The following is a 25,023-nucleotide window of genomic DNA, read 5'->3' as shown; positions in this document are numbered from 1 at the left end:
AACAGCGGATATCTTCAATCTCCTATTTGACTGCCACAGAGGTGGATGCCTGTTGCCAGATCAGGAAGACAGGCGTGGAACCTGGCCCGGAGACAAGAATCCAAGATGAACCAATCCCGAAAACAATCCAAGTTCCCATTCGGGACCAATGTCGAGCAGTTCAGATAAGCAGCTGGACCCTGGGCAACACCTCAGCTAGTGAGGACAATCATGTGAGAGTTCACATCTTGCAAGGTCGGGATTTCCAAAACAGTTTCTGAGTGAAGTCTTCTAGAACCAGTGGAAACAAGAAAGTGGGAAAAGGTGAGTGAAGTGGTTCTGATTTGTTTTTTGAAGTTCAGAAGTCTCACTAAATATCTGGGGCTTTAGTGAAAAGCTGAGTTTGAGGAGGGATCCTTGGTTGGGACTAATTTCAGTTTCACCAAGTGAGTCATGTCGGCAGCTCGGCCAGAGTCAGAAAGAGATCAAAGTGGTCTTAAGAAGGGCCGAACCGTATGGCCAGCAACATGTCGAGGGCCTCTGACCTGAGTGGCCCCAAACTGGGCTCCTCCTCTCCAGCCCTGGCTGCCTCACGGCCACGGGAAGGTCACCGCTGGCTTCGAGAAACATGATAGAATCGTTGGCTGATCCGACTGTAAGGCATAATGATGGAGCCTGGCTAATGAAGCGGACTAGTGAAAGCTTTATGAATGAATGGATGGATGATAGTATTAAGCGCTTCTTATATACTGAAGTACAGGGCTACATCCTGGGGGAGATTCAGATCATCATACTGGGCCATCTAAGAGAGAGGGAGAGCAGGAATCCTAACCCCTTTTTGCAGATGAGAAAAATGAGGCTCAGAGAGGTTAAAAGTCTCAGTCAAGGCCACGCTACAGATCAGTGGCAGAGCCCGGGACAGAACCTAACTCTCCTGACTCCCAGCATGGAGCTCTTTCCACTAGGCCACATCGCTTCTTGCCTGAGCACTTAACTCATCCGAAGGCAGCCACTTCCACCGTGATTGTTCTTGTTGGCAACAACGCCTCCCTTCTCTGCTCCTTCCAGCCAGAGGCCACTAGAGTGCGAATCAAACTCCTTGGTTCTTTTCCCCCTGGTTCCCTTAGAAGTTCAGGGCTAGAAGGGACCTGAGGCTGAGATCCTCTGCCCCTGACCTTTAGGCTTTGGACCTTCCCTCTGATGCTTGCTTTCCTTCCTATGACTTGGGTGGACTGGCCTGTTTCTGGGCTCTTTCCAAACTGTGTGGGATGGGTGAAGCAGCAGGCGCTCTTCCTCGATTCTCCCTGTCCTCACTGGAGACGACAGCCCCACGAGACTCCCTGACATCTCAAAAATACCAGATGATTGCAAGGATCAAATAAAATCCAATTTACCCCAAGATTCTTCTCTTGAAAGATGTAACTGGGGATTTGGGTTGCTGGCTCAAGACTCGGTGGGGGAGAGTTTTGCACTTTGGCCCAGACAACTGTCGAGAAATTCCACCTGCCCCTTGGTTGCCGTTTCATAACTCTGAGCCATGCAGGCTGTAAACTGAAGATGGGAGTGTCTCAGTCTGAGGGTTTATATTTCTGGGCCATGCAGACACACCCGTACACTCTCCCAGCCTGACGCTCACATCCTCTATGAAGACAAACAGGTAACTCTAGCGTTTCCTTTGGCCTATCTCTCTGGGGACTCTGAGACATACACAAATCCCAAGCTGGTTAGAAGCAGGCAGGCTGCCTAGCGCGTGGACCAGACTCTAAATTCACCCTTTTGAACATCAGGCGACGGGCCGAGCCGTTCCCTTCCGCCTTGGAGCACTTCTATGCATGCCTCAAGGAGACGACAGCTGAGGGGAAATGCGGAAGAGCTACTCCTAGATGGAGGAAGGGAGGCAGGATGAGAGGCACGATGGATTATCCCAGGGATACCTTTTGGAATGCTGGATGTTTGGATGGTCTGGTATCTTGACAGGCTGGGGTTCTTTGTGGATTGAACCATCTGCAAATGGGAATCTGCTGATTTCCGTGACAGAGCTAGACATCTGAGGATCAGGGATACTGTAAGTTAGATTTTCCCCTGTGATTTCCTAGTTTGCACACTGACTTTAAAAATTCATCGGAGAAACTTGGAAATGGTTGCTTATAATGGAAGTTTCTGGTTATTCTGGTCATAACTCTATCCTTAACACAACACAGATTGTATTTTGTCTATTTTTTGAGGCTGGGAAATGAAATCTTTAAAGCCCAGTTACTACTGTCTTTGTCTTTTCCTAACAGGATTGATAACTAGTTTGTTCAGTATTTTAAAATGTTTGTAGACTCATAGTATTTAAAAGAAAAAGGAAAAGTAGCACAGGTCAGACCTAAGTTTTTGTAAGATGCTTTAAGCACAGGTCTTATTACTAGGGGACAATTAGTAGATTGTAAATATAGAAAATTTACACTCTTCATTTTATGTTTTACAGATTTTGTATTTTGCATGGTCTTCTCGCGGTTTCACTTGGCACCCAATATGTTTAAAAATCCTTGGTCAGAGAGTACATACTGGCTGTGAGCAGTATTGTGGGTCAATCATCCGGGAAGATGAATCACAGAGTAAACCGGGGCCGCGTTCATTTTCAAAAGTTCAAATGGTCTCACTGCCTCTTTCTTCCTTCTGAATGGGAAAATTTGAATTTTGATTGACCACGAGTCTCGTGTCTGGGCATCACACTTTTTCATTTCGGAACTATTCCCGGTGCCCCCGTTAGATGAATGACCACAGTGGTGATGGCAGTGACTTGAGTCTGTGAACGAAGACTTGGCTGAGACTCCAAGCAAGGGAGCTGGAGGAGCAGTGTTGCAGGCTTTGCTCTGGCACGGTGTGGCTCACTGACTTCAGGCAAATTGCTAACCTCAGTGCGATTTCAAATCTCTGAGCAGCACCTCACCTCACCCATTCCTCCAGGGGGCCGTGCATCATACAGACAGCCGGGTACCTCCCTTTCTGCCCATCCACACCCTATGGTTCCCTCTTGATGGCTCCTCTGAGATAGGAACCTCAATACGTGCCAGAGGGGGACTTTAGGGGATGGGGACTCTCCCAGCTGTGGAACCTGCCAGCCAACAGTGCTCTGTGAACTCCAGCTCCAACCCCAGCTCTGCCCCTCAGAGCTTTGGAGTGGCCGGCCCCGGGACGCCCGAGAAACTCCCTCAAGACTCTTCTGGGGGGGTTCCCAACTGTTCGGCACCTCACAAACTGGACTTCGTCTTCTACTTTTTCTGACTGTTCTCCTGTGCCTGGTGTATTGCTGGGCCCACGGCAGGTGTCCAGGAGAGCCTTCTGCCCACAGCAGGTGCCCAGGGCAGTGCTCCACCCACCCAAGGTGCCCAGGACAGTGCTCTGTCCACCGGAATAGGGGGAAAAAGTTTTAAAGAGATAGAGATGTTTTTAAGAGCACAACACGATCTAGACGTGGAATCATCCTAGGTAGGCTGCTCAACCTGAAAACCAGGAGTTTCAAGCTGAAGGCCATCGAAGCCTGCCCTAGCCCAGCATGGAGGTTAAGGAAAAGGTCGGGAGCTCTGCCTGAAGGAACTGGATAGCAAAGTCCTTTGGGAGTCATTTGTGAAGGGGTAGAAGCCCCAGAGCCTATTGGCCACCCATGTACAGGGAGGTTAGCGTTCATGCAGGTCTAGTGGAAAGATCATGGGATCTTCATGATGTACTTCAGAAGGAGAGTTCAGAAATAGGAACTCGGGGGAAATTGTGTGAACGATATTTTCATTTCTTTGCTTCTGCAGATCATGGTACCGTTGGGAGATCCACGGTCTGGGTCAGTCGATCCATCCATCCTGAAGTACTTCCTTAGACCTGTGCATCCCCTTCCTTGGCTCTTTTTCTTATAAATGAAAAAAACCCTCCAAACTCCCCCTCACCTCCCTTTTACCTAACTCCATCCCCTCATTCACCGTCTCATCCTTCCCTGCCATCGCTCAAGAAGAGATTTCCCATCTGCTGACCACCTGGGCCTCTGACCCCATCCCTTCACACCTTATAAAAATGCAACAGCTGGTGGCCTTGCCAGGCCCCCACTCAGGCAGAGCGAGGCCTGGCATTCCCTGTATGGGCTTTGGGCATGATTGTCTGTGCAGATCCTTGCCTGGTGCGTAAGTGCTAAGCAATCCTCCTTACCTGCCCATTATTGGGCAGGGATTGTCTCTATCTGCTGCCCAATTGTACATTCCAAGCACTTAGTACAGTGCTCTGCACGTAGTAGGCGTTCAATAAATACTCTTGAATGAATGAATTAATGAAAGCCCTTAATTATCTTGCAACCCTCCTACTCCCACCTCAACTCATTGATCTTATACTATAGTCCAGCCTGCACACTCTGCTCCTCTAGCACGAGCTTACTCACTGTGCCTCGATCTCATCTGTCTTGTGTCCGACCCTTTTCTCACGGCTTCCCTCTGGCCTGAAACTCCCTCTCTTCCATATAGACTGCCATCTCCCTATCTTAAAGACTCATTTATATCACATTTCCTCCAAGAGGCCATCCCCGGTTGAGCCTTCTTTTCCCCGGTTCCCCCTCCTTTCTGCGTCATAGATCTGCACTTGGATCTATGCCCTTTGGACATTTGGTATTTGTCCCACTCTCAGCCCCACAGCACTTATGTACATATCTATAAATTATATTAATGTCTGTCTCCACCACTAGACTGTTAGCTCACTGTAGGCAGGTATTGTGTCTACCAACTCTCTCGTACTGAACTCTCCCAAAGTGCTTAGTAGAGTACTCTTTACATAGTTAAGTGCTTAATAAATACCATTGATTGATTAAATCCCGGGTCCTTTGGTCTTTGTGTTTCCCTCATTCTCCCTCTCGGCCTCTCATCCGTTCAGGTCAGTTTCCTTTGGCACTGGGAGGGGTTGTGGCTGAGCCCTGGAGGATCAGTGGTTCCCAACCCAGAAGCTGGCAAACCAGAAGCTGCAACCTCGATCCTGAGTGTGTGTTTTTTTCCTCCTTTGCGCCCCAGGTTGGTTCCAGCTCCACAATGGTCTCCCTGGCTGCAGCAAATGCAGAATTTTGCTGCAATCTTTTCAAAGAAATGAACAGCAATCAAGTGGATGGAAACATCTTCTTTTCCCCCCTGAGTCTATTCACCACTTTGGCCGTGCTGCAGCTGGGAGCCAGAGGTGACTGTGCATCTCAGATAGAAAAAGTAAGTCTCACCTGGACTCCTGTCTCCACCCCTCTGTGCCCCTTCCTCTCCCGTGGGCCAATACAAGGGCAAACCAGGCTCCCGGGAGAACCCCCTGAAGAATGTCTGTGCTCAGTGGGCACTCAATGCTCGGTGGGCAAACTCGATGTACTTGCTCAGCTTTTGGTGGGTACACCTAGTGCTTGGTTGAGACACTTGATGTTTGGTGGGCATGCTTGTGGGCACGTTAGGCATTTGGTGGACATGTTCGGCTTTTGTTGGGGCCTTTCACTGCTCGGTGGGCTTGCACGGAAAATTATAGAAATGATCTTCTGGTACCATTTTAGTGGGGAGGCAACATTTCCAAATAAATCCCCTCAAAATCTCAAAATTCCTGCTACCCCTTTATATTGTTTTCTCTTGCAACTCCTACCAAACCACCTGCACAAACACATGGCAATCAGTTTAAGGCTGATGGGTGGCAAAATGTCAGAACTGTCTCTCTAGAGAGCCATCCCTGAACCACGAATGACTTTTCAATGTGAAAGAGTAACTATCGTATGTCCGTTGCCCATCTCGGTCCTCAGAGACAAAACTGGCTGCGGGAAGATTCTCCTCCAGTTGCCCGAGTGACCACTTTGTATCTTTCCCTGAACAGGTGCTGCACTTCAGTAAGTTTACAGGACCTGGAAACTCTTCTCGTGACCAGGTAGAGATTTAGTTTTTTTTAAATTTCATTTTGGGTGGCCTTGCCAGGAAAAAGTTAGTAGAGCATCTATTTATCAATAGAAAGCTGATAGGTGGGACTTTAGTTTAAGGCATGGCATTTTTATTTCAGGAAATGACAGGAAAGTACTGTGGAAACTCTATCAGTGGGAGCTGAAAAACAACAGCAGTGCTCAACTGATGGCAATACTCAACAGCAGAAGAGCTATCACTTGGGCTATGGGTTTCAGGGGCCACGCTGCCCCTGCCACTCTCAAACTTCTCTTGTCTCCTAACCCAGAACCTCCAGGCTCACAGTCAAATCAGAGTCGAGGAGTTGATCGTTCTAGGACCTTGTTTTGGTTGGAAAAAACCCACTGGTCCTAGGTGGAGGTCATCTCTTTTTACTCCTCCCTTACCAAAGGGCACAGATTTAATCATGACCAGGGATGCCTTTTCTGGTCATTTTCAGGTTCATCCTAGTAGCCTTCCAGGCTGTGAGGTTTTTGGGTTGAGTCTGGCAATGTGGAGTTGAAAAAAAATCTATTTCTCTTCACATGGGAGGCCTGGGGTTTGGACTGGGGTCCTGGCACCATGGCTTGATATGGGCAAGCTGCTGTTTCATTTGCTCCTCGCGGATGCAAACGGATTCACCTCTTCAAATTCAGGGGCTCATTTGTTTGAATCTAGCCCAGCCCAGCGGAGCTATGGCAGCGGCATGTCTCAGACCAGGTCGGGTGGGAGTGCATAAGCCCAGTTTAGAGGTGGGAATCAATCTGGAAATATCAAGAATGATGACTGAGGGGGCAGTAAAGGATGAAACCAGAGGTAATGCTCTCAGGGAAGCAGAGATTGTCATGGCTGCTAATGAGACTAGGGAATCAGTCTGAGGAAAAGTGAGATTAATCCTGGGGAAGAGGTCCCAGGTCATTGGGTGACGATGAGTCAAAAAATGAGTTACTCTGAGGTCAACATCAAAAAAATCAAGTGGACTAGAGTTTTCCAATTCAAGCCCTGGGTCGTAGGTCTCATTTACTTCTGTTTTAACGTTCAGGACAGGGCTCCACAGCCCCTTGGCCTCAGCTCCACAGCCGCCACATCCACAGCCCCTCCCAATCCCTTACTCTCAGCCCCACAACCTCCCAGACCTACAACCTCCACAGCCACAGCCCCTAGGCCCTATAGCCTCAGACCAATAGCTTCCCAGACCCACAGCCTCCACAACCACAGTTTCTCCCAGCCCCTTTTCTTCATTCATTCATTCAATCATATTTATTGAGCACTTACTGTGTGGAAAGTACTGTACTAAGGGCTTGGGAGCATACGTTACAACAACAAACAGGCACATTCCCTGCCTACATTGAGCTCACAGTCTGTAGAGGGAGACAGACATTAATATACATGAATAAATAAATTACTAATATATACATATGTGCTGTAGGGATGGGAGGGAGGCTGAATGAAGGGAGCAAGTCAGGGAGACACAAAAGGGAGTGGGAGAAGAGGAGAGGAGGGCTTAGTCAGGGAAGGCTTCTTGGAGGAGATGGGCCTCAACCTCACAGTCTCCCGTGCCTACAGCCTCAGCCCAAAGCCTCCTCAGCTACAGCCCCACCACCCCCCGCAGCCCCTTAGCTTCAGCTCCACAGTCTCCCAGCCCTCCAACTTCAACCCCACAGCCTCCCAACCCCTTAGACCAACAGATCTATGCTCTCAGCCACAAAACCCTCATAACTTTAGCCCCCAAAGCAGCCTCAGTCATTAGGATTTTCATGAATGGAAAAACCTTGCTTTATAGAAAAAAGAAAAGGGAAGGAATTCAGTCATTCTGATGATAATTATAGTAATGTCAGTATTTATTAAGCATTTACTCTATGCCAAGCACTGTCCGAGAACTGGGGTAGATACACATTATTCAGATCAGAGAGAATCCTTGTCCCATATGGAGCTCATGGTCTAAGAGGGAGGGAGAGCAGGCACCTCATCGCCATTTATTATTCTCAACAACACCCAGGTCTTCCCTTGATTTTCCTATCACTGTAGATAACACTACCATCATTCCTGTCTCACAAGCCAGTAACCTTGGCATTATCCTCCTCTCATCTCTCTCATTCAATCACCAAATCCTGTCAGTTCTACCTTCTCAGCATCTCTAGATCCACCCTTTCCTCTCCACCCAAACTGCTGCTATGCTGATGCAAGTACTTATCCTGCCTTGATTACTACATCAGCCTCCTTGCTGACCTCCCCACCTCCTGTCTCTCCCCTCTTTGGTCCATATTTCACACTGCTGCCCAGATCATTTTTCTAAAAGACCGTTCAGTCCCTGTCTCCCCACTTCTCAATCTCCATCCACTTCCTCCTCCAAAAGAAACTCCTTACCATAACCTTCAAGACATCTGGCCAGTTCTCTCCCTCCTACCTTACCTCGCTGATCTCCTACAGCAACCCAAATCACACACTTCCCTCCTCTAATACCAACCTGCCCTCTGCACCTTGATCTTGTCTATCCCATCACTGACCCCTTGCCCTCTGGCCTGGAACTCCCACCTTCTTCATATATGATGGACCACCACTCTCCCCACCTTCAAAATCCTTCTAAAAGCACATCTCCTCCAAGAGGCCTTCCCCACTAAGCCCTCATTTCCCCTTCCATCCCTCCCTTCTGCATCATCTAACCATTCAGACCTATACCCTTGCCCACTGTCAGGCCCCCAGCACTTATGTCTATATCCTTACACCCTGCCATTTCCCCTCTCTGTAAAGTATTTTAATGTCTGTTCTATCTCTAGATTACACGCTTTTGTAAACAGGGTTCATGTCCACCAACTCTACTATATTATAGTTTCCCATAGTTCGGTGTAAGCGCTCAAACCAAACAGCTGAGGATGATGATGAGGAAGGCCCAGAGAGGTTAAGTGACTTGCCCAGAATCACACAGCTGGCCAGTGGTAGAGCCAGATCTAGAGCCCAGTTCTCCTGACTTCCAGCCCCATGTCCTTTCCCCTAGGTCATGTTGCCTCCCATTTGGGAGCACTGGGGCCATAGACTGAACCGCTGACCAGTAGCAATGATGGTAATAATAATAATAATGATAATCATGGTATTTGTAAAGTGCCTCCTACGTGCCAAACACTGTTCTAAGCACCGGGGTAGATAGAAGATAATTAGGTTGGACATGGTCCCTGTCCCACATGGGGCTCACAGTCTTGATCCCCATTTTATAGATGAGGTCACTGAGGCACAGAGAAGTTAAGTGACTGGCTCAAGGTCACACAGCAGACGTATGGCAGAGCCAGAATTAGAACCCATGTCCTTTGACTCCCGGGCCTGTGCTCTGTACACCAGGCCACCCTGTTTAATTGAACACCCCCCCCCCCCCGGGGATGGCACTGTACTTAACAATGGAAAAATCCAACCCAAAATGTCCTGTTCCCTGCCCACAAGGAACTTACAGGTATTGCTGGGGCCTGGATGTTCATTTTGCTTTCTATTTTAGCCTCTGTACTGTTAGAAAGCCCAAGAGATTTCTTGACCAAAAATTCCAGTGACTGGGCCTAAACTAATTTTAAGTAAAATCCCTTCCCCAGGGAACACAGTGTTGGTATCATGGTACTGATGCCTCCTGTGGGGTATTAGAGAAGCAGCGTGGCTCAGTGGAAAGAGCATGGGTTTGGGAGTCAGAGGTAATGGGTTCGAATCCCGGCTCTGCCACTTGTCAGCTGTGTGACTGTGGGCAGGTCACTTAACTTCTCTGGGCCTCAGTTACCTCATCTGTAAAATGGGGATTAACTGTGAGCCTCACGTGGGACAACCTGATTACCCTGTATTTACCCCAGCACTTAGAACAGTGCTCTGCACATAGGAAGCGCTTAACAAATATCAACATTATTATTATTATTATTGTTAGTGGCTCTCGTTTATGCTCTGTCCATCAGTCTAAAATATCTATTCAACACCTACTAAAATATCTATTCAACACTGTATGAGGTGTTTAAGAGAGTACACTTGGTAGACATGATCTTTGCCCTCCAATCGCTTACACTTTAGCCATGAAAACAGACACTAAAATAAATTACAAATATGGGGAAGTAACAGGATAGAAAGACAGATGTGATTTCAGAAGGTTTTGAAAATGGTGTGAGAAATAGCCTGTACCGTGTGAAGGGGAAGGGAGTCCCAGGTAGGGGGAGGAGAGTGTGAGCAAGAGGTAGGCGTTGGGAGGGATGAGAGTGGGACTCAGTGAGTAGATTAGCTTGAGTGTACTGTTAACCTAACAAATGTTATTCTTTCCCAGTGCTTGTATAGTACTCTGCCTAGAGTTAATCTTCAATAAATACCATTGAATGAATGAATAGAAAATTGTTCTTTTCATTCTTCCCAATAACATGTTTGCATACAAGTGCGTGTATGTATGCATCTTTAATATGTCTTTATTTTTAATTGATAGGTTGACCAAAATTCAGGACTCCATTCTCAATTGCATGCAGTTCTTTCCGAAATAAACACATCCCATAATGGATATCAGCTTAATATAGCCAATGGGCTTTTTGCAGAAAAGGCATTTGAATTTCATAAGGTAAGTTGACTCAAATCCATAACAACAGATTATTTGCGTGTCAAGTGCTGTCCCCTTTTCCTAACCTTCTTCCTGTGACTGCTGGGTAATCCAGTAATTGACCAGAAAGCCATTTCCTCGGCTTGAGTGTATTTCAAAATGATTTTTCAGTAGATCTGCATACAGAGAAGCAGCATGGTCTGGTAGAAAGAGGACCTGTGTTCTAACCCTGGCTCTGCCACTGGCCTGCTGACTGATCTTTGACAAGTCATTTAACTTCTCTGCGGCCAGTTTCTTAATTGTAAAACAGGGGTTCGATACCTGTTCTCCCTCATACTTGAACTTGAGTCTCACGTGGGACAAGAACTGTGTCCAACTTGATTATCTTATCTCTACCCCAGCACCTCATACAGTGCCTGGGACAAAGTAGACGTTAACAAATACCATCATCATCATCGCCATCGGCATCCCTCAGCAAACCGGCCCAATCAGGTGTCACTCAAGGGTCCGCTGGTTGAAGGCTGGTGGCTGAGGCAAGTTGGCTCTCAGAGTGGTGGCCTCCTGTTGGCTTTAGCCAGAGATTTGCCACTTCCTTTGAAGTAGAAACTCCAAACTCACAGACTCACATTTAGGAGGGCCCATGCCAAAATGGGCAAACTGTCCCTCCGTGGACCGGGCAGCCAACCCTTTGGGATTCTGTCCCACTACGTGCAACCCCTCCAGAGGCCCCATGAGGCACGGGCTCTGTAGCCTCTTAGTCTTCGTCTGCTCGTCAGCCATGGCCTGAATGGCTTCTGTCTACCCAATTCCTGAAGGCTCCCGGTGCAGCCATACTGGTTGAAATTCCCCAGGAGACATGGGGCAGTCAGGTCAGCAGCTGCCTCATCCCATTGCCCTTGAGCCTTAAGCCAGCAGCGGTCCAGTAGGGTCTGAGCGGAGCCCCGGCCCAGCGGCCCCTGCTGCTGGAGAGAGGCAGTGGGGGCGAGGTGGCTCCCATGGGACAGTGGCTCGGCCCCTCCTACTGGACTGGGCTGATGACCTATTCAAGGGGCTGTGCCCACCCCAGAGTTACCCGGGTTGCCGTCGGTTTGAATCCTCACCCTGTCCCTTTATCTCTGCTCCAACCCCTTCTGTCCCTACATCCCATCGCTCCTCCGTCCCAGGAGTCGGTCTTTCTCTCTCTGTCTTATTCTTTCTTTTGCTCTGCCTTTTTCTCTCTCCCTGCCTCTATGCTTGACTGGCCCTCTGTTTGCTGTCTTACCTGTCCCACGACAAGGTTCACTCTGAGCTCTATGAAATCCGGTCAGGTTTACAAGACTGTCCATCCCCCTCCAGCTTGGATTTTATTCCCTGATCCGCATAGACTGGTTATCTGTTGCAGAATTGTACTTTCCAAGAGCTTAGTACAGTGCTCTGCCTGCAGTAAGCGCTCAATAAATGTGACTGGCTGACTGAATGAATGAATATAAGACTACTGGCTTTAAAATGAACATCATTTTGCCATTTTTACATTTCTCAACCTTTCTTATTTTTATACCTGTTTACTTGGCATAAAACCTGGTTACTTGTTTTTACCTGGTTCCTTCTTAGTATTCCTACTTTCTCCACAGGGACTCCCAACCTAGGTCCCTGCCACTCATCAGTGACCCCTCTCCTCCCCTCCCCCCAGCAAGATGGCAGAGTATCTGGTATGCCATTGGGTCAGGAGAGCAGGAGGTGGGCACTGGAAGTGACAAACACTCGGCTCATGCCCTAATGAGAGGTTGTAGGCAGGGGAGCAGAGATGTGTTCTCCAATAATGGACATCTCTACTTAACTCAGTGATTTACCAGTTGACCCCTCATTGAAGATCTATTAGCGTCAGTGATCTCAGGATAGTGGTGGCGGGATAGGTAGCTATGGACCACTAAAATTACAGATGTAGGGAAAGCTAAAGAATAATTGAATCTTGGATTGGTCTCTTTGTCTGAGGGCTGTAGAAAACAGCCCTCCAGCCCCAGAACCCAATTTTTCCTCCTCAGCATTTCCTCTAGGAAACTCCCTCTCCTTTTCCTCCAGTGGAGGATCGGACATAATATGCAGCTGGGGGGTGGGTGGTGGCGGTAGGGCCTGGGCTGTTTTCCGGCCCACCCAAAGGTCAAACCTGGTATGGGGGTGGGGGAATGGTCAGATCCCCGAAGCATGACTGAATTCCCGCTTACAGCTCTTGGTTTTAACACTAGAATGTCTTCTATCGCATAGCTAGAAGTCGTAGTAGCAGCAGGAGGAAGAGGAGGAGAAGGAGGAGCAATAATATCTATAGCAATAATACTAATTGTGCTGATAGTTGTGGTATTTGTCAAATACTGATGACATGGTAGGTACTGCACTAAGTGCTGGGATGGATCGAAGAAAACTGGGTCCGACACAGAGTCCACAGTAGCAACAGCAGTTGCAGCAGGAGTAGAGGCGTTGGGAAGGCGGAGGGGAGGTGGGGAGCCGTCGGGGCAGGCGCGAAGCTCGCAGGTCCACCAGGATGGCAGTGGCATGCTGGGGCTCAGCGACTTTCTGATTTCCTCCGGTCGGGGTGACGGGCGCCGATCCGGAGCAGCCCGGGACCTGTACCACTGGTGAGCTGGCGCAGACAGTTTACACGGCCTCAAAGCAAGTTGTGTGTGGCTCCTTTCGAAGCCCCTGGCAACTATTGGTCATTACCAGCCGATTGTTGTAACCGTGTTTGGGTCATTGTGATTGCAGGATCTAAAATGAATTGTGCCCACCCAGTTTTCCCAACCCAAGATGTCAGCATGGGTCCCCGCGCTGGCTCCGTAAAGGATTCCTGAGCCTGACGTCACCTCATCGGTGTCCCATTTGCATTCCCCTTTCCCTTCCCAGAGACTGCCCCACTCCACCCTCCGTGGCATTTCACTCTTTATCTGTGCTGGCATCTGCCTCTGCTCCATCTCACATTCGTCTGGGCAGCTCCTGCCTCCCTCACCCACTCGGGTTCCCTGCCGTGTTCCAGCCGCTCCCCATCCCACAGCCACCAGATGTCGGGCCCCTCCCTCGCCCCCAAGGGGAATTCCTCACGCCGGGTCCAGGGAGTGTCCCTGGGCACAGTCCCCCGCACGGCAGTCACTCTGTCCATCTACTGTCACAGTTTGCCCACCCGCAGTCACACTTCCCTGGAGATATTCATCATCCTGTCAGATAGATGGGATTTGGTACAAAACAGTGCCGAGCACTTTCCTGCCCCTGTCATCTCCCAGGCTTGCCTATCTACCCAGCCTGGCACCCATGCCACTCAGGGCTACCCCATCACCTCTAAATTCTGGGGTGTGTGTCAGGATTCCACCTAGTGCCCTCTCTTGGTTGCCCAGTGAAACCCAGCTGGACAGAGGCACCACCCCATTCTCTTTCTCACTCCCCATCCTTCTTTCCGTGTTGGCCCCTGAGGATCGGTGTTCCAAGTAGGGCGCTCATTGATGGCCCTTTTTGACCAGGAGATGCATATGATACCAAATACTGGGCACGCACTGTAGCATGATGATGTCATTCGCCCCATTTTGTGGAAGCTCGCCAGGGGACCTCTGGCCCCTCCATGGCTTCAGAGCCATGGTGTCTTCACCAAGGGGGGCTCGGGGCCTCGGGTGCCACACCAAGTGGTGAGACATGGCAGCAGGAACCCTGGCAGAGAGAAGTTGAGTACTGAAAAGAGAAATGCTGGACATAAGTACATGCGGTGCCCTGCCTCTATTGGACAGGGGATAGCACACCTGGACATTGGTCTGTCACCAGTGCTGTCAAACTGGACGCTGTCCAGTCTGGCTTCAAGAGGCAGTAGCAGAAAGACTTTAGGACTGAAGAAGGTGGAAGCCACTCACTCAATGACTCACTTTGAAATTCTCTGAGCATAAAATGTTAAATGCATATTAGCATTTTATGCTCACAGAATTTTGAAGCAAGTCAGTTGGAAAAGCCGCATGTCCTGTCCTCTCAATACTTAGTCTGAGAGCCTTGTTTCCTAGTTGTTTCAAAAATGAGGGAGAAACAATCTTGGAAGTATTAACCATCTGGTTGTTTGGTCCAGGTTGAGGGGGCTAGGTGGGATGATTCTCAGAGTTCGAGTCCTTTTTAAATGAAAAGATGTTCAGAACACTGACAGCGGAACTCAGATGCCCTGAGATGTTGGTAAAGCTTCCAGGCACCTCCACCCTGCTTCCTCAGGGAGATATGTCAAGACAACAGATCATAGAGGGTTAACCAAACTGTAGCTGCACAGCCAGCTGAAATTGGCAAACTGAAAGCAAGGTGGACAAAGTGAAAACAGGAAAGGATCATTAGAGGAGGAGGCAAAAGCAAAAATGATGCCAGGTGCTGTAAATATCAAACATGATAGTGTAGTGTGTGTGTTTGTGTGTAAGCACGTTTGTGTGCATATGCACACACACAATTTGACTTGTTCTATATGTTTCATTGGGCTTTAGTGTGCTAGCACAGAAAACTCACACAACCTCCCAGTTACCTGACTCCATAATCAATCGATGGTATTTGTTTACTGTGTTCAGACCACTGTACTAAGTGCTTGGGCAAGTACAATACAATAGAGTTTGTAGAAACAATTCCCACCCAGAAGGAGACTGTAAGCTGGTGGAGCTTGGACAGCCACTGCACACAGTAAGCACTTAATCGATGCAATTGATGGATTGGCTAAGGAGCTTACGGACCAAAAGGGAAGACAGTCATACTCAGTCGCTCTGCTATATTTTTAACTGGTGGTGGTTAGAAAATTCTAATTGTGCAGTTAATAGTGGGATCTTGTATTTTTCAGAATTACTTAGAATGTGCTGAAAAATTATACAAAGCAAGAGTGAAAAACGTTGACTTCACAACGGGCATTGAGGAAACCATGAAAGATATCAATTCTTGGATTGAGAATCAGACAAGTGGTAAGTAGCAGCAAGAGCTTAACCGCCCTCCCTTGCTACTCGTCCAGACAATGTCAGTGCTTGGGCCCGGCCTAGGGCATGATGTCCTCCTCACGGCCTGGGTTAGGGGCCGGCCTAGGGCAGGACATCCTCCAGTACCCCCTCAACCCCTCCCAGTCCCGGCCTCAAATCTGTCAGGGGCACATAAGAGTCCGACTATGGCTACGCTGGACCTCCCGACGAGGACCAGTTGAGTGGTGTGAGACTAGTCAGTAATTCAGACTGGGAGCCCACTGGCTCGGAGTGGGACACTTTCCCTGCCCTGGGAAGGCAGAGAGGGAGGTGAAGCTGATGGGGACCAGCTGTCCCAGAATGGCATCGACAGTCCCTTGCCGCTGGCTCAGTGTCCTCCTGGCTGTCCCGAACCGCAGATCTGCCCAGACAGTTTAGAAATTTCTCACCTCCTGACTGGTTGCCGATGTGGCTTTAGGGTTTGTTAACTGTGGGTAGAGGTGATGGCGATTTCCATCGAAACACTGGAAATTCTGCCTCTGATAGGAAGGAAGCAGGGAAGGGTGACCATAAAGTACATGGGCGAAGAGATAGTGAGGGTCCCGGTAACGCAGGAACAACCACATTCTTTCCTCCCCCAGGCCAGGCAAGCTACCCTCACTCTGGAAACGCCCAGATGGGCAATTTCAATTGAATCAGAATTTTGGGTTTCCAAAATTTGAAGGATACCTTTCAAGTCTACCTCTTTCGTATGGAGTCAGCACTCCTCCTGACCTTCCACAGAGGACGCTCCCAAGCCCTCTCCACAGATAACCCCGCAAACCCCTTTCTTCCACACTGCCGCTCACATGGAAATGCAGCTAGGGACATCTGAGAAGTCTACAAAAACATCCAGACCCCAGGGTGCGGAAGACATCACACTCGCTTTCATTGGCAGGCAGTGTGCTGTGATGATGTCACGTGGTCACCGTTTTGCAAAACTGCACCCGATTCAGCCGGAACGGGCCCCAAACCGGAATGTTTCTCTGGGGACCCAAACCCCCAGTCCAATTGCTCCCAAACAGGCTTTTCAGTCAAACAGGGGAAAAATAGCCATCCTGATGCTAGGGGACTGCCCAGGTGGGCTGGGATTCCTCCTCCTCAGAAGTTCTCAGGAGAGAAAAGTCAAACCTGGGCCTCTTTCTAGAAGAATCAGAAGATTTCTCTTTCAGTGTTTCGATGCCCAATAAAAGGATGCTGGGTCCCCCCTCATTTCCATTCAAGCCAAAACAGAACAAATCTCTCCTTGAATTTTGAAATTAGGTACTGAATCTGACTGGGTCCCAGGGAGACCCTGTTCAAACCACTGCTTCTCTTTCCCAGGATGCTGACTTGAAAACAGGCCACAGTTTATCTCTGGGCCCCTGGGACTGTGTCAAGGTGGGGCTGGCTCTCCCCAGGACCCAGATCACCTCCAGGCTGTTATTAAGTGGAGAGGGTTGGTGGGAGCGGGGACATTCATTAGAGTGACATCCACCTGCCTCACAATGTATTTTACTTCCCTAAGCACTTAGTACAGTGCTCTGAACACTGCAAGGGCTCAATAAATGCCACTGATTGATTATGGAGCCAGTGAACTAGGAGAGTTTGTGAGTTTCCTTTGCTAGCACACTAAAGCCCAACGTAGTGGGCCTTTCTGAGTGCCTCATTGCTGGGGAGAACGGAGTCCAGTGAATTCCTATCCCTTTGACCCTCACTTCTCTATGATAGCACTGCTCACGTCCCTGTCGAGAGTTCCTTGGAGACCCCTCATCATCGTCCCCCATGGCGTGGTTTTCACTTAGAGGGCCTGGTCCAGGGTCAGGCGTGGTTCTCTCTGAGAGGGCCAGCAAGGTTTCTGGTCCTGATGTTTTGATGTGGTTTTGCCAGCACAGATGGGTGGAAATACAGCATCGTGCCAAGATACTGGGCACCCTGCATTCCTCTAATCATTAATTCAAACAATGAGGAGCCAGAAGGAGAGCAGGAGGCTCCATGTTTGAAGTGATTACCAGAAGCTAAAAAAACCCGCTGTTAGTCACCAATTTTTTAAATACACCCTGAGCCCTTGTTTAGGACACAGCATGTCCCCTGGTTTAAAAGCTAGCTTGCACCCTTCTTTAGAATGCAGCCTGCTCTATCCCCTGTTTTTTCTAAAAGGTAAAATCAAGAACCTATTCCAAGATGGCAGCATTGGTTCTTCAGCAGTTATGGTACTGGTGAACGCCATCTACTTCAAAGGGAAGTGGAAATCTGGATTTATTCAGAGTGAGACCCTCAACTACCGGTTCAAGTCCCACAAGGTATGTGCCAAATTCCGGATTCAATAAGTCAACTGGGTCTCTTGGGGGGAAAAAACAAAACGTGTTTCACACATCTCAAGGCTCTGGGGCCTCACCTCTGTGTCTGGGCGAGCCCTGCCTCATTTCTGTGCCCTTAGAGGGTAATTTCCTTCTGTGTGCTAATGGACAAAACTGAGAGTGAAAATGAAAGGTCTCCAAGAGCACCCCGGCCCCTGGAGATTTGATCCTTTTTGAATGAACCCAAGCACTTAATACAGTGCATCGTGCCCAGTGCGTGTTCAGTGAGTGCCATTCCTGCTGCTGTCAGTCTGTCACACAGTCAGTCAATTGCCCCAGGTTCTCTCCATCTCCTTGTCTGTTCCCTGGTATTGCTTGGTGGGGGCAGTCTTTAATGGGAATAGAAATATTTTCTGATGGGATTAAGCTGAGCCACAGCTGTCAAGAATGGAAATGAGAAAGTTTTTTTGTTTTTTTTGATTTACAGTGTGCTGGAAAAACGATTCACATGATGCACCAAGAGCAGAAATTTAATTTGTCTGACATTGAGGATCCAAAAATGCAGATTCTTGAGCTCAGATATGATGGAGAGATGAATATGTATGTAATGCTTCCTGAAAATAATCTAGCAGAGGTAAGATCCACAACTTCTGATCTCACTGGGGGAGTCCCCTCCACCTAAATGAGTGGATTCTGTTGTTCTCGGTATTAAATTTTGGCTAAAATAACCAGAAGTGGTCAGGGTCGCAATTATCCCTGTAAAATTCATTCATTCATTCATTCAATAATATTTATTGAGCACTTACTATGTGCAGAACACTGTACTAAGCGCTTGGAATGTACAAATCGGTAACAGATAGAGACAGTCCCTGCCGTTTGACGGGCTTACGGTCTAATCGGGGGAGACAGACAGACAAGAACAATGGCAGTAAATAGAATCAAGGGGAAGAACATCTCAGTAAAGCAATAGCAAATAAATAGAATCAGGGTGATGTACATCTCATTAACAAAATAAATAGGGTAATGAAGATATATACAATTGAGTGGACAAGTACAGTGCTGAGGGGATGGGACGGGAGAGGGGGAGGAGCAGAGGGAAAGGAGGGAGAAGAGGGTTTCGCTGCAGAGAGGTGAAGGGGGGGTAGAGGGAGCAGAGGGAAAGGGGAGCTCAGTCTGGGAAGGCCTCTTGGAGGAGGTGAGCTTTAAGTAGGGTTTTGAAGAGGGGAAGAGAATTAGTTTGGTGGAGGTGAGGAGGAAGGGCCTTCCAGGACTGCGGGAGGACGTGGCCCAGGGGTCGACGGCGGGATAGGCGAGAACGGGTGACGGTGAGGAGGTGGGCAGCAGAGGAGCGGAGTGTGTGGGGTGGGCAGTAGAAAGAGAGAAGGGAGGAGAGGTGGGAAGGGGCAAGGTGATGGAGAGCCTTGAAGCCTAGAGTGAGAAGTTTTGTTTTGTGCAGAGGTTGATAGGCAACCACTGGAGGTTTTTAAGAAGGGGAGTGACATGCCCAGAGAGTTTCTGCAGGAAGATGAGCCGGGCAGCGGAGTGAAGAATAGACTGGAGGGGGGAGAGAGAGGAGGAAGGGAGATCAGAGAGAAGGCTGACACAGTAATCTAGCCAGGATATTAAGAGAGCCCATAGCAGTAAGTTAGCCGTTTGGGTGGAGAGGAAAGGGTGGATCTTGGCGATATTATAAAGGTGAGCCCGGCAGGTTTTGATAACAGATTGGATGTGTGGGGTGAACGAGAGAGCCGAGTCAAAGATGACACCGAAGTTGCGGGCCTGAGAGACGGGAAGGATGGTCGTACCATCCACAGTGATAGGGAAGTCAGGGAGAGGACCGGGTTTGGGAGGGAAGATGAGGAGCTCAGTTTTGGTCATGTTGAGTTTTAGGTAGCAGGAAGACATCCAGGTAGAGACGTCCTGGAGGCAGGAGGAGATACGAGCCTGAAGGGAGGGGGAGAGGACAGGGGCGGAGATGTAGATCTGCGTGTCATCTGCGTAGAGATGGTAGTCAAAGCCGTGAGAGCGGATGAGTTCACCGAGGGAGTGAGTGTAAATGGAGAACAGAAGATGGCCAAGAGTTAGAGGATGGGAGGGGGAAGAGGAGCCCGCGAAGGAGACTGAGAATGACTGGCCAGAGAGATAAGAGGAGAACCAGGAGAGGATGGAGTCCGTGAAGCCAAGGTGAGATAAGGTGTAGAGGAGAAGGGAATGATTGACAGTGTCAAAAGCAGCTGAGAGGTTAAGGAGGATTAGAATGGAGTAGGAGCCATTGGATTTGGCAAGAAGGAGGTCATGGGTGACCTTAGAGAGAGCAGTCTCGGTAGAGTGGAGGGGACGGAAGCCAGATTGGAGGGGGTCCAGGAGAGAATGGGAGTTGAGGAATTCTAAGCAGCGAGTGTGGACGACTCGTTCTAGGATCTTGGAAAGGAAGGGTAGTAGGGAGATAGGGCCATAATTGGAAGGGGAAGTGGGGTCGAGAGAGGGTTTTTTTAGGATGGGGGAGACATGGGCATGTTTGAAGGCAGAGGGGAAGAATCCATTGGAGAGTGAGTGGTTAAAGATAGAAGTTAAGGAGGGGAGGAGGGCAGGGGTGATGGTTTTTATAAGGTGAGCGGGAATGGGGTCCGGGGCACAGATGGAGGGGGTGGCACTTGCGAGGAGGGAAGAGATCTCCCCTGAGGATACTGCAGGGAAGGATGGGAAAGTAGAGAAGAGGGTTGTGGGGGGGAGGCAAGAGGGGGAGGGGTGACTCTGGGGAGCCCAGACCTGATTGTGTTAATTTTTGTGATGAAGTAGGTGGCCAGATCACTGGGGGTGAGAGATGGGGGAGGGGGAGGAATAGGGGGCCTAAGGAGAGAGTTAAAGGTCCAGAACAATTGGCAGGGGTGACGGGCATGGGAGTCGATGAGGGAGGAGAAGTTTTTCCTGGCGGAGGAGAGGGCAGAGTTAAGGCAGGAAAGGAAAAATTTGAAATGTAGGAGGTCGGCTTGGTGCTTGGACTTTCGCCAGCAGTAAAATGTGTTACACCTTTCCACTGTGCCATTTTTATTGGAATCACTGTGTTGATACAAGTCAAGTGGCAACCACTCAATCAGTCAGTGGCATTTATTGAGTGCTTTACTGTGTGCAGAACACTGTACTGAGGGTTTGGGAGAAGACAGTATAATAGAATTAGTAGACACATTCCCTGCCCACAATGAGCCCACAATAGTCTAGAGAGGGAGACAGACATTATTATAAGTTTAAAATATGTACATAAATGTTGTGGTGTTGAGTGAACGGTGAATAAAGGGGTCAAATCCAAGTGCAAGGGGGATGAAGAAGGGAGTGGGAGAAGAGGAAATGAAGGCTTAGTAAAGGAAGACCTCTTGAAGGAGATGTGCTTTCAGTAAGACTTTGAAGGTGGGGAGGGGATGAGGCGGAGAAACATAGTAGGAACATTGCAGTAGGTCAACCCTCTACAGCCTTAATTTTAGGCTGGTCATTTAGAACCTTGATCTCTCTTCCAACACCTAGGTCTTGGTTATGGTTCCAAACTTTCAGATCGTTAGAGCTTCTTTTCCCAGTGGCGGTCCGAGGTGACTTCAAGGTGACACAAAGGATCTGGCAGTTAGCAGGATTATTCAATGGGACAAACCCATTGGGAACTGCTGGATGAAGGTGTGGAGTGATTCTGCTCTCCCTATCCCCCACTCCTCCACACACCCATTTCGGTGCTGCCCAGGGGTGAGCTTCAACACCACTGGAGCATTGGGAAGACCGTGGCTTGGCAAACCTCTCGCCGACCGCTGTCTTGGAGCGGTGAAAGCCGAGGGGACCGGGACAGCGGATCCACAGGTGCTTTTACCAGTTTTCTTTCTGATTTCCATCTCAGCCTGTTCCCCTTTTCCCAGTCCTCTGTCTCTGCTACGTGTCTGTTCTCTCCAAACCCCATGTGGGCCAGAGACAGTATCTGATCCAATGTTCACAGTCTCCCCAGCGCTCACTTCAGGTCAGTGCCTCACCCATCACCAGCGATGGGTGAAATGTTGAGGACCGAGGAGGAGAGGTGTAAAAATGGAGGAAATCTTCTCCTTGTGCCTTTCCCCCTATGGCTTTTATGCACTAATTAGAAGCTCTGTCTGACCTATGATCTCTCAGTGAAGCTGAGTTTCCTGTTCCCCCTCCTTCCAGGTGGAAAGTAAACTGACTTACCCGAATCTAATGCGCTGGACCAGCCCCAGCAAAATGAAACTCCAGCACGTGGAGGTCTTCCTCCCCCGATTCAAAATGGAGAGCTCTCACCAAGTTAAGCAACAGCTGAAGGCTCTGGGGATGACAGATGCCTTTGACGAGTCCAGAGCCGATCTTTCTGGAATCGCCTCTGGGGGCCGTTTGTATGTCTCCAAGCTGGTGCACAAGTCCTACGTGGAGGTCACCGAGGAGGGCACCGAGGCAGCCGCTCTCACCGGGAACGTCATCGTCGAGAAGCAAATGCCAGACTTCGTAGTGTTCCGGGCTGATCGTCCATTCCTGTTCTTCATCAAGCACAAGGACGTCATCGTGTTCTTCGGCAGAGTCTCCTGCCCGTGAGAGCGAGGCCACTCCCTCCTGCTGCCTCCGGGGCTGCACGAGCCTCCGAGCCACAGGGTGGGAGGACACGGCTTCCCCGAAAGACCCAAGCTAAAGGGTTAGCTTTCTGCAACTGACTGCCTTAACTGGGTCACGTTTAGTGATGGCCCCATTATATTAATTCTCTATGCATGTAGAATATATACCATTTGTATTCAGTAATAGGTTCCTGGGAGTTCTTCAGAGAATGCTGACTTCTGAAGCCATTTGACTTTTAGCTCCTTGGAGGGCAGAGACCATTTCTTTTATTTTTATCATACTCTCCCAAGTGCTAGGTACAGCGCTCTACCCAATAGGTGCTCAAAATGATTGACAGTCTCCCACTATTAAGTCAGCTACAAAATCACGTTCAAGTCCTCGAAGACAAGAGGGACAAAGTGAAATGCCCAAAATAGTGCATCTCATTGGAAAAGCAGCATGGCATAGTGGATAGAGCTCAGGCCTGGGAGTCACATGTCATGGGTTCCAATCCCGGCTCCACCACTTGTCTGCTGTGTGACCTTAGTCAAATCATTTCACATCTCTGGGCCTCAGTTCCCTCATCTCTAAAATGGGCCCTGAGACTGTGAGCCCCACGTGGACAAGGACTGTCTCCAACCCAATTTGCTTGTATGTACCCCAGCACTTAGTTTGTAGTACTAAGCACATAGTAAATGTTTAACACATACCACTATTATTATTATTATTACTACTATGATAATAATTATAATAATTCTAGTTCAATTCTATGCAGTAAGTTCATATTGGACCCATATGGGGACCAAAGAACCCAGCCCTAATGGCTATTACCCTGTTCATGACTTCATTTGCATTTGCCTTGAATTTAGATAGACGAAGATCCGAAAGCATCAGAGGGGCTACGGGAACCAAAATCACCCCACATCCCAGGTGACCACTCTGTGGGAGCGAGGGAGACCATCAACCCCATGGTTTCTTAAGCTGGAATTCTGGTCTCGCTCATTCCGGGTCTCAGATGGGGTGAGAGCTTCCCAGCGGAGCCGCGAAGGCCCTAACTGATGGCCCCTCGGGCCCACGCTGCAATTGTTTTTGTTAATGTTTTGTTCCTTTACATCTGAGTTCTGGTTCTGCTGGATCTTTTAGGGAACAGGAGCTCCTTGGAAAGCATTTTCCTCATCCAAACTCTCAAATATTTCTATCATTCCAGCCTCTTCACTAATCCCACTGTCCTAATACTAATAATGACGGCATTTAATAAATGTCTGCTGTTGATCTTCCCTGGAGGAGTGTTGTATAGAAGGCACCAGAACAGCAGCTCAGTCCAGTCTAAGAGTCTCTATTCCCACTCCTTCCTGGATTGTCCCCTGAGCAGGTGGGGCCTACAGATCTGGTCTTTCATTGCTTTTGTCATTTACATAAGCCCTCCCCAAGACAGTTGCTACATAGTCCCTCTCCAAGACAGTTACGTGGGGTGGGGGAGATGGGGCAAAGCGATCAAAGAGAAGTTGTTTGATCTACTCAGGAGAGAAGAAGAGGACAGCAGCCATGATGAAAATGAGGTAAGATTGTGTCGGTGGATCAAACCTAGTCTGGTCTTTTTCGGCTGGCCAGGCCAGCATCTGGAGCCAGGAGGCTCCGTCTCTTAGGCCCAGATGGATGGGGAGATGCCCAGCCTGAGTCATCTCCCCTCAGGAGCTTCTACTCCAGGTAACCGGGGCTGGGACTAATGAGGAAAGTTTCTTTTTTCACTTGCCTGAGTCCAGTCCTTCCGTCTGTGGGGCTCCCTTGCCCTCACCTGGGCCAGGGCCTGACCTCTGCTCTATGTAGTGTGGGGCCCCTGGGAAGATACCTCTCAGCAGTCGAAGCTGTAGCACGCTTTCTCCACAGGCCATGGTGCTCGTTGGGCTGGATTGGGGCTGGCCACCTCGACCAGTGGCTCCGCTGCCAACCTTTCATCTGGGAGAGATGCTGGTTGGGGAGTAGGAAAGCCCACCTGGTGAGCTGGCCCAGAGGAGTGATTCTTTTGGGTGTCAAAGCTGATCGTTCCAGTCCGAATAGCACCTGGAATTTCTGGGTCCCAGGCCTTTGCACAGAACTCGGGTGGCCTGCAGGACCCAAATAAGGTCTCTCCATCAGCCCAATGTCCATTACCTAGTGCACTGCCCAGAGCAGAGCCCCAGAAATGGGTGGTGAGCAGAGCCACTGGACCAATTCTAAAGATAACATCAACCGTGTCTCAGGGAGGGAGTGACAAACAGAGATACTGGGCCAATGGTTGGAGGGAGTAGGGTTCTAAAGAGCTACTCCAGGTTCTGGGACCCTGCCTTTTCCTCCAGCTGGGTAGAGGGGTTGAGGAATGAGGAGAGTTGGAGGTCCTGCCCACCAGAAAATAGACTTCTAAGAGTCTTTGCTCAAGCCTTATACTCTTGCAGACTCCTCATCAGGCAACAGGCTGCAGTGGCCCGGAGAACCCTCTGGGCATTTGGCTCCGGGCACAGGGACTCTTCTGGAGCAGGGGTGGAACGGGTGCACCCGCCACTTAGATTAAGCTGCCCCGTAGGGCCCACGGCCCAATCACACTACCCAGCCCCTCCGGTCCCCCCAGGGAAGAATCAGGTGCCTGGGGTCACTTGCCCTATTTCTGCTTAATGGCACTTCCACAAAATATTTTCAAAAGTTTCTTTCCCTTTACTCCTTGAATCTAGTCCCAAAGATTTCAGTTACCCCCATTTTGCAACTCAGGAAGGACTTCCCACCCCTAGTCAGGCTCTGTACTAAGCACTGGG

General features: G+C 49.3%; 1 protein-coding gene across 1 annotated transcript; it reads left to right on the top strand.

The window, feature by feature from the left end:
- The first annotated feature begins 5,020 nt into the window (after window positions 1-5,020).
- SERPINB7 (serpin family B member 7) lies at window positions 5,021-22,722 on the top strand. Its single transcript, XM_029054061.2, has 7 exons — window positions 5,021-5,189; window positions 5,827-5,877; window positions 10,321-10,449; window positions 15,239-15,356; window positions 17,526-17,668; window positions 18,153-18,299; window positions 21,842-22,722. Exons 1-7 carry the CDS (start codon window positions 5,022-5,024, stop codon window positions 22,238-22,240), a joined length of 1,155 nt encoding a protein of 384 aa, XP_028909894.1. The 5' UTR covers window position 5,021; the 3' UTR covers window positions 22,241-22,722.
- Window positions 22,723-25,023: the final 2,301 nt, after the last annotated feature.

This window comes from Ornithorhynchus anatinus, chromosome X3, assembly GCF_004115215.2.
Source record: "Ornithorhynchus anatinus isolate Pmale09 chromosome X3, mOrnAna1.pri.v4, whole genome shotgun sequence".
In the NCBI taxonomy this organism is placed as follows: Eukaryota; Metazoa; Chordata; class Mammalia; order Monotremata; family Ornithorhynchidae; genus Ornithorhynchus; species Ornithorhynchus anatinus.
The sequence above is the reverse complement of the archived record's forward strand: the minus strand, read 5'-3'. Positions and strand labels throughout refer to the sequence as shown.

Coding starts and splice junctions, on each gene's coding strand:
- SERPINB7 (XM_029054061.2), top strand. CDS start 5,022: ATGGTCTCCCTGGCTGCAGCAAATGCAGAATTTTGCTGCAATCTTTTC. Junction 5,878..10,320: donor GAAACTCTTCTCGTGACCAG/GTAGAGATTTAG, acceptor TTTAATTGATAG/GTTGACCAAAATTCAGGACT. Junction 18,300..21,841: donor CTGAAAATAATCTAGCAGAG/GTAAGATCCACA, acceptor CCCTCCTTCCAG/GTGGAAAGTAAACTGACTTA.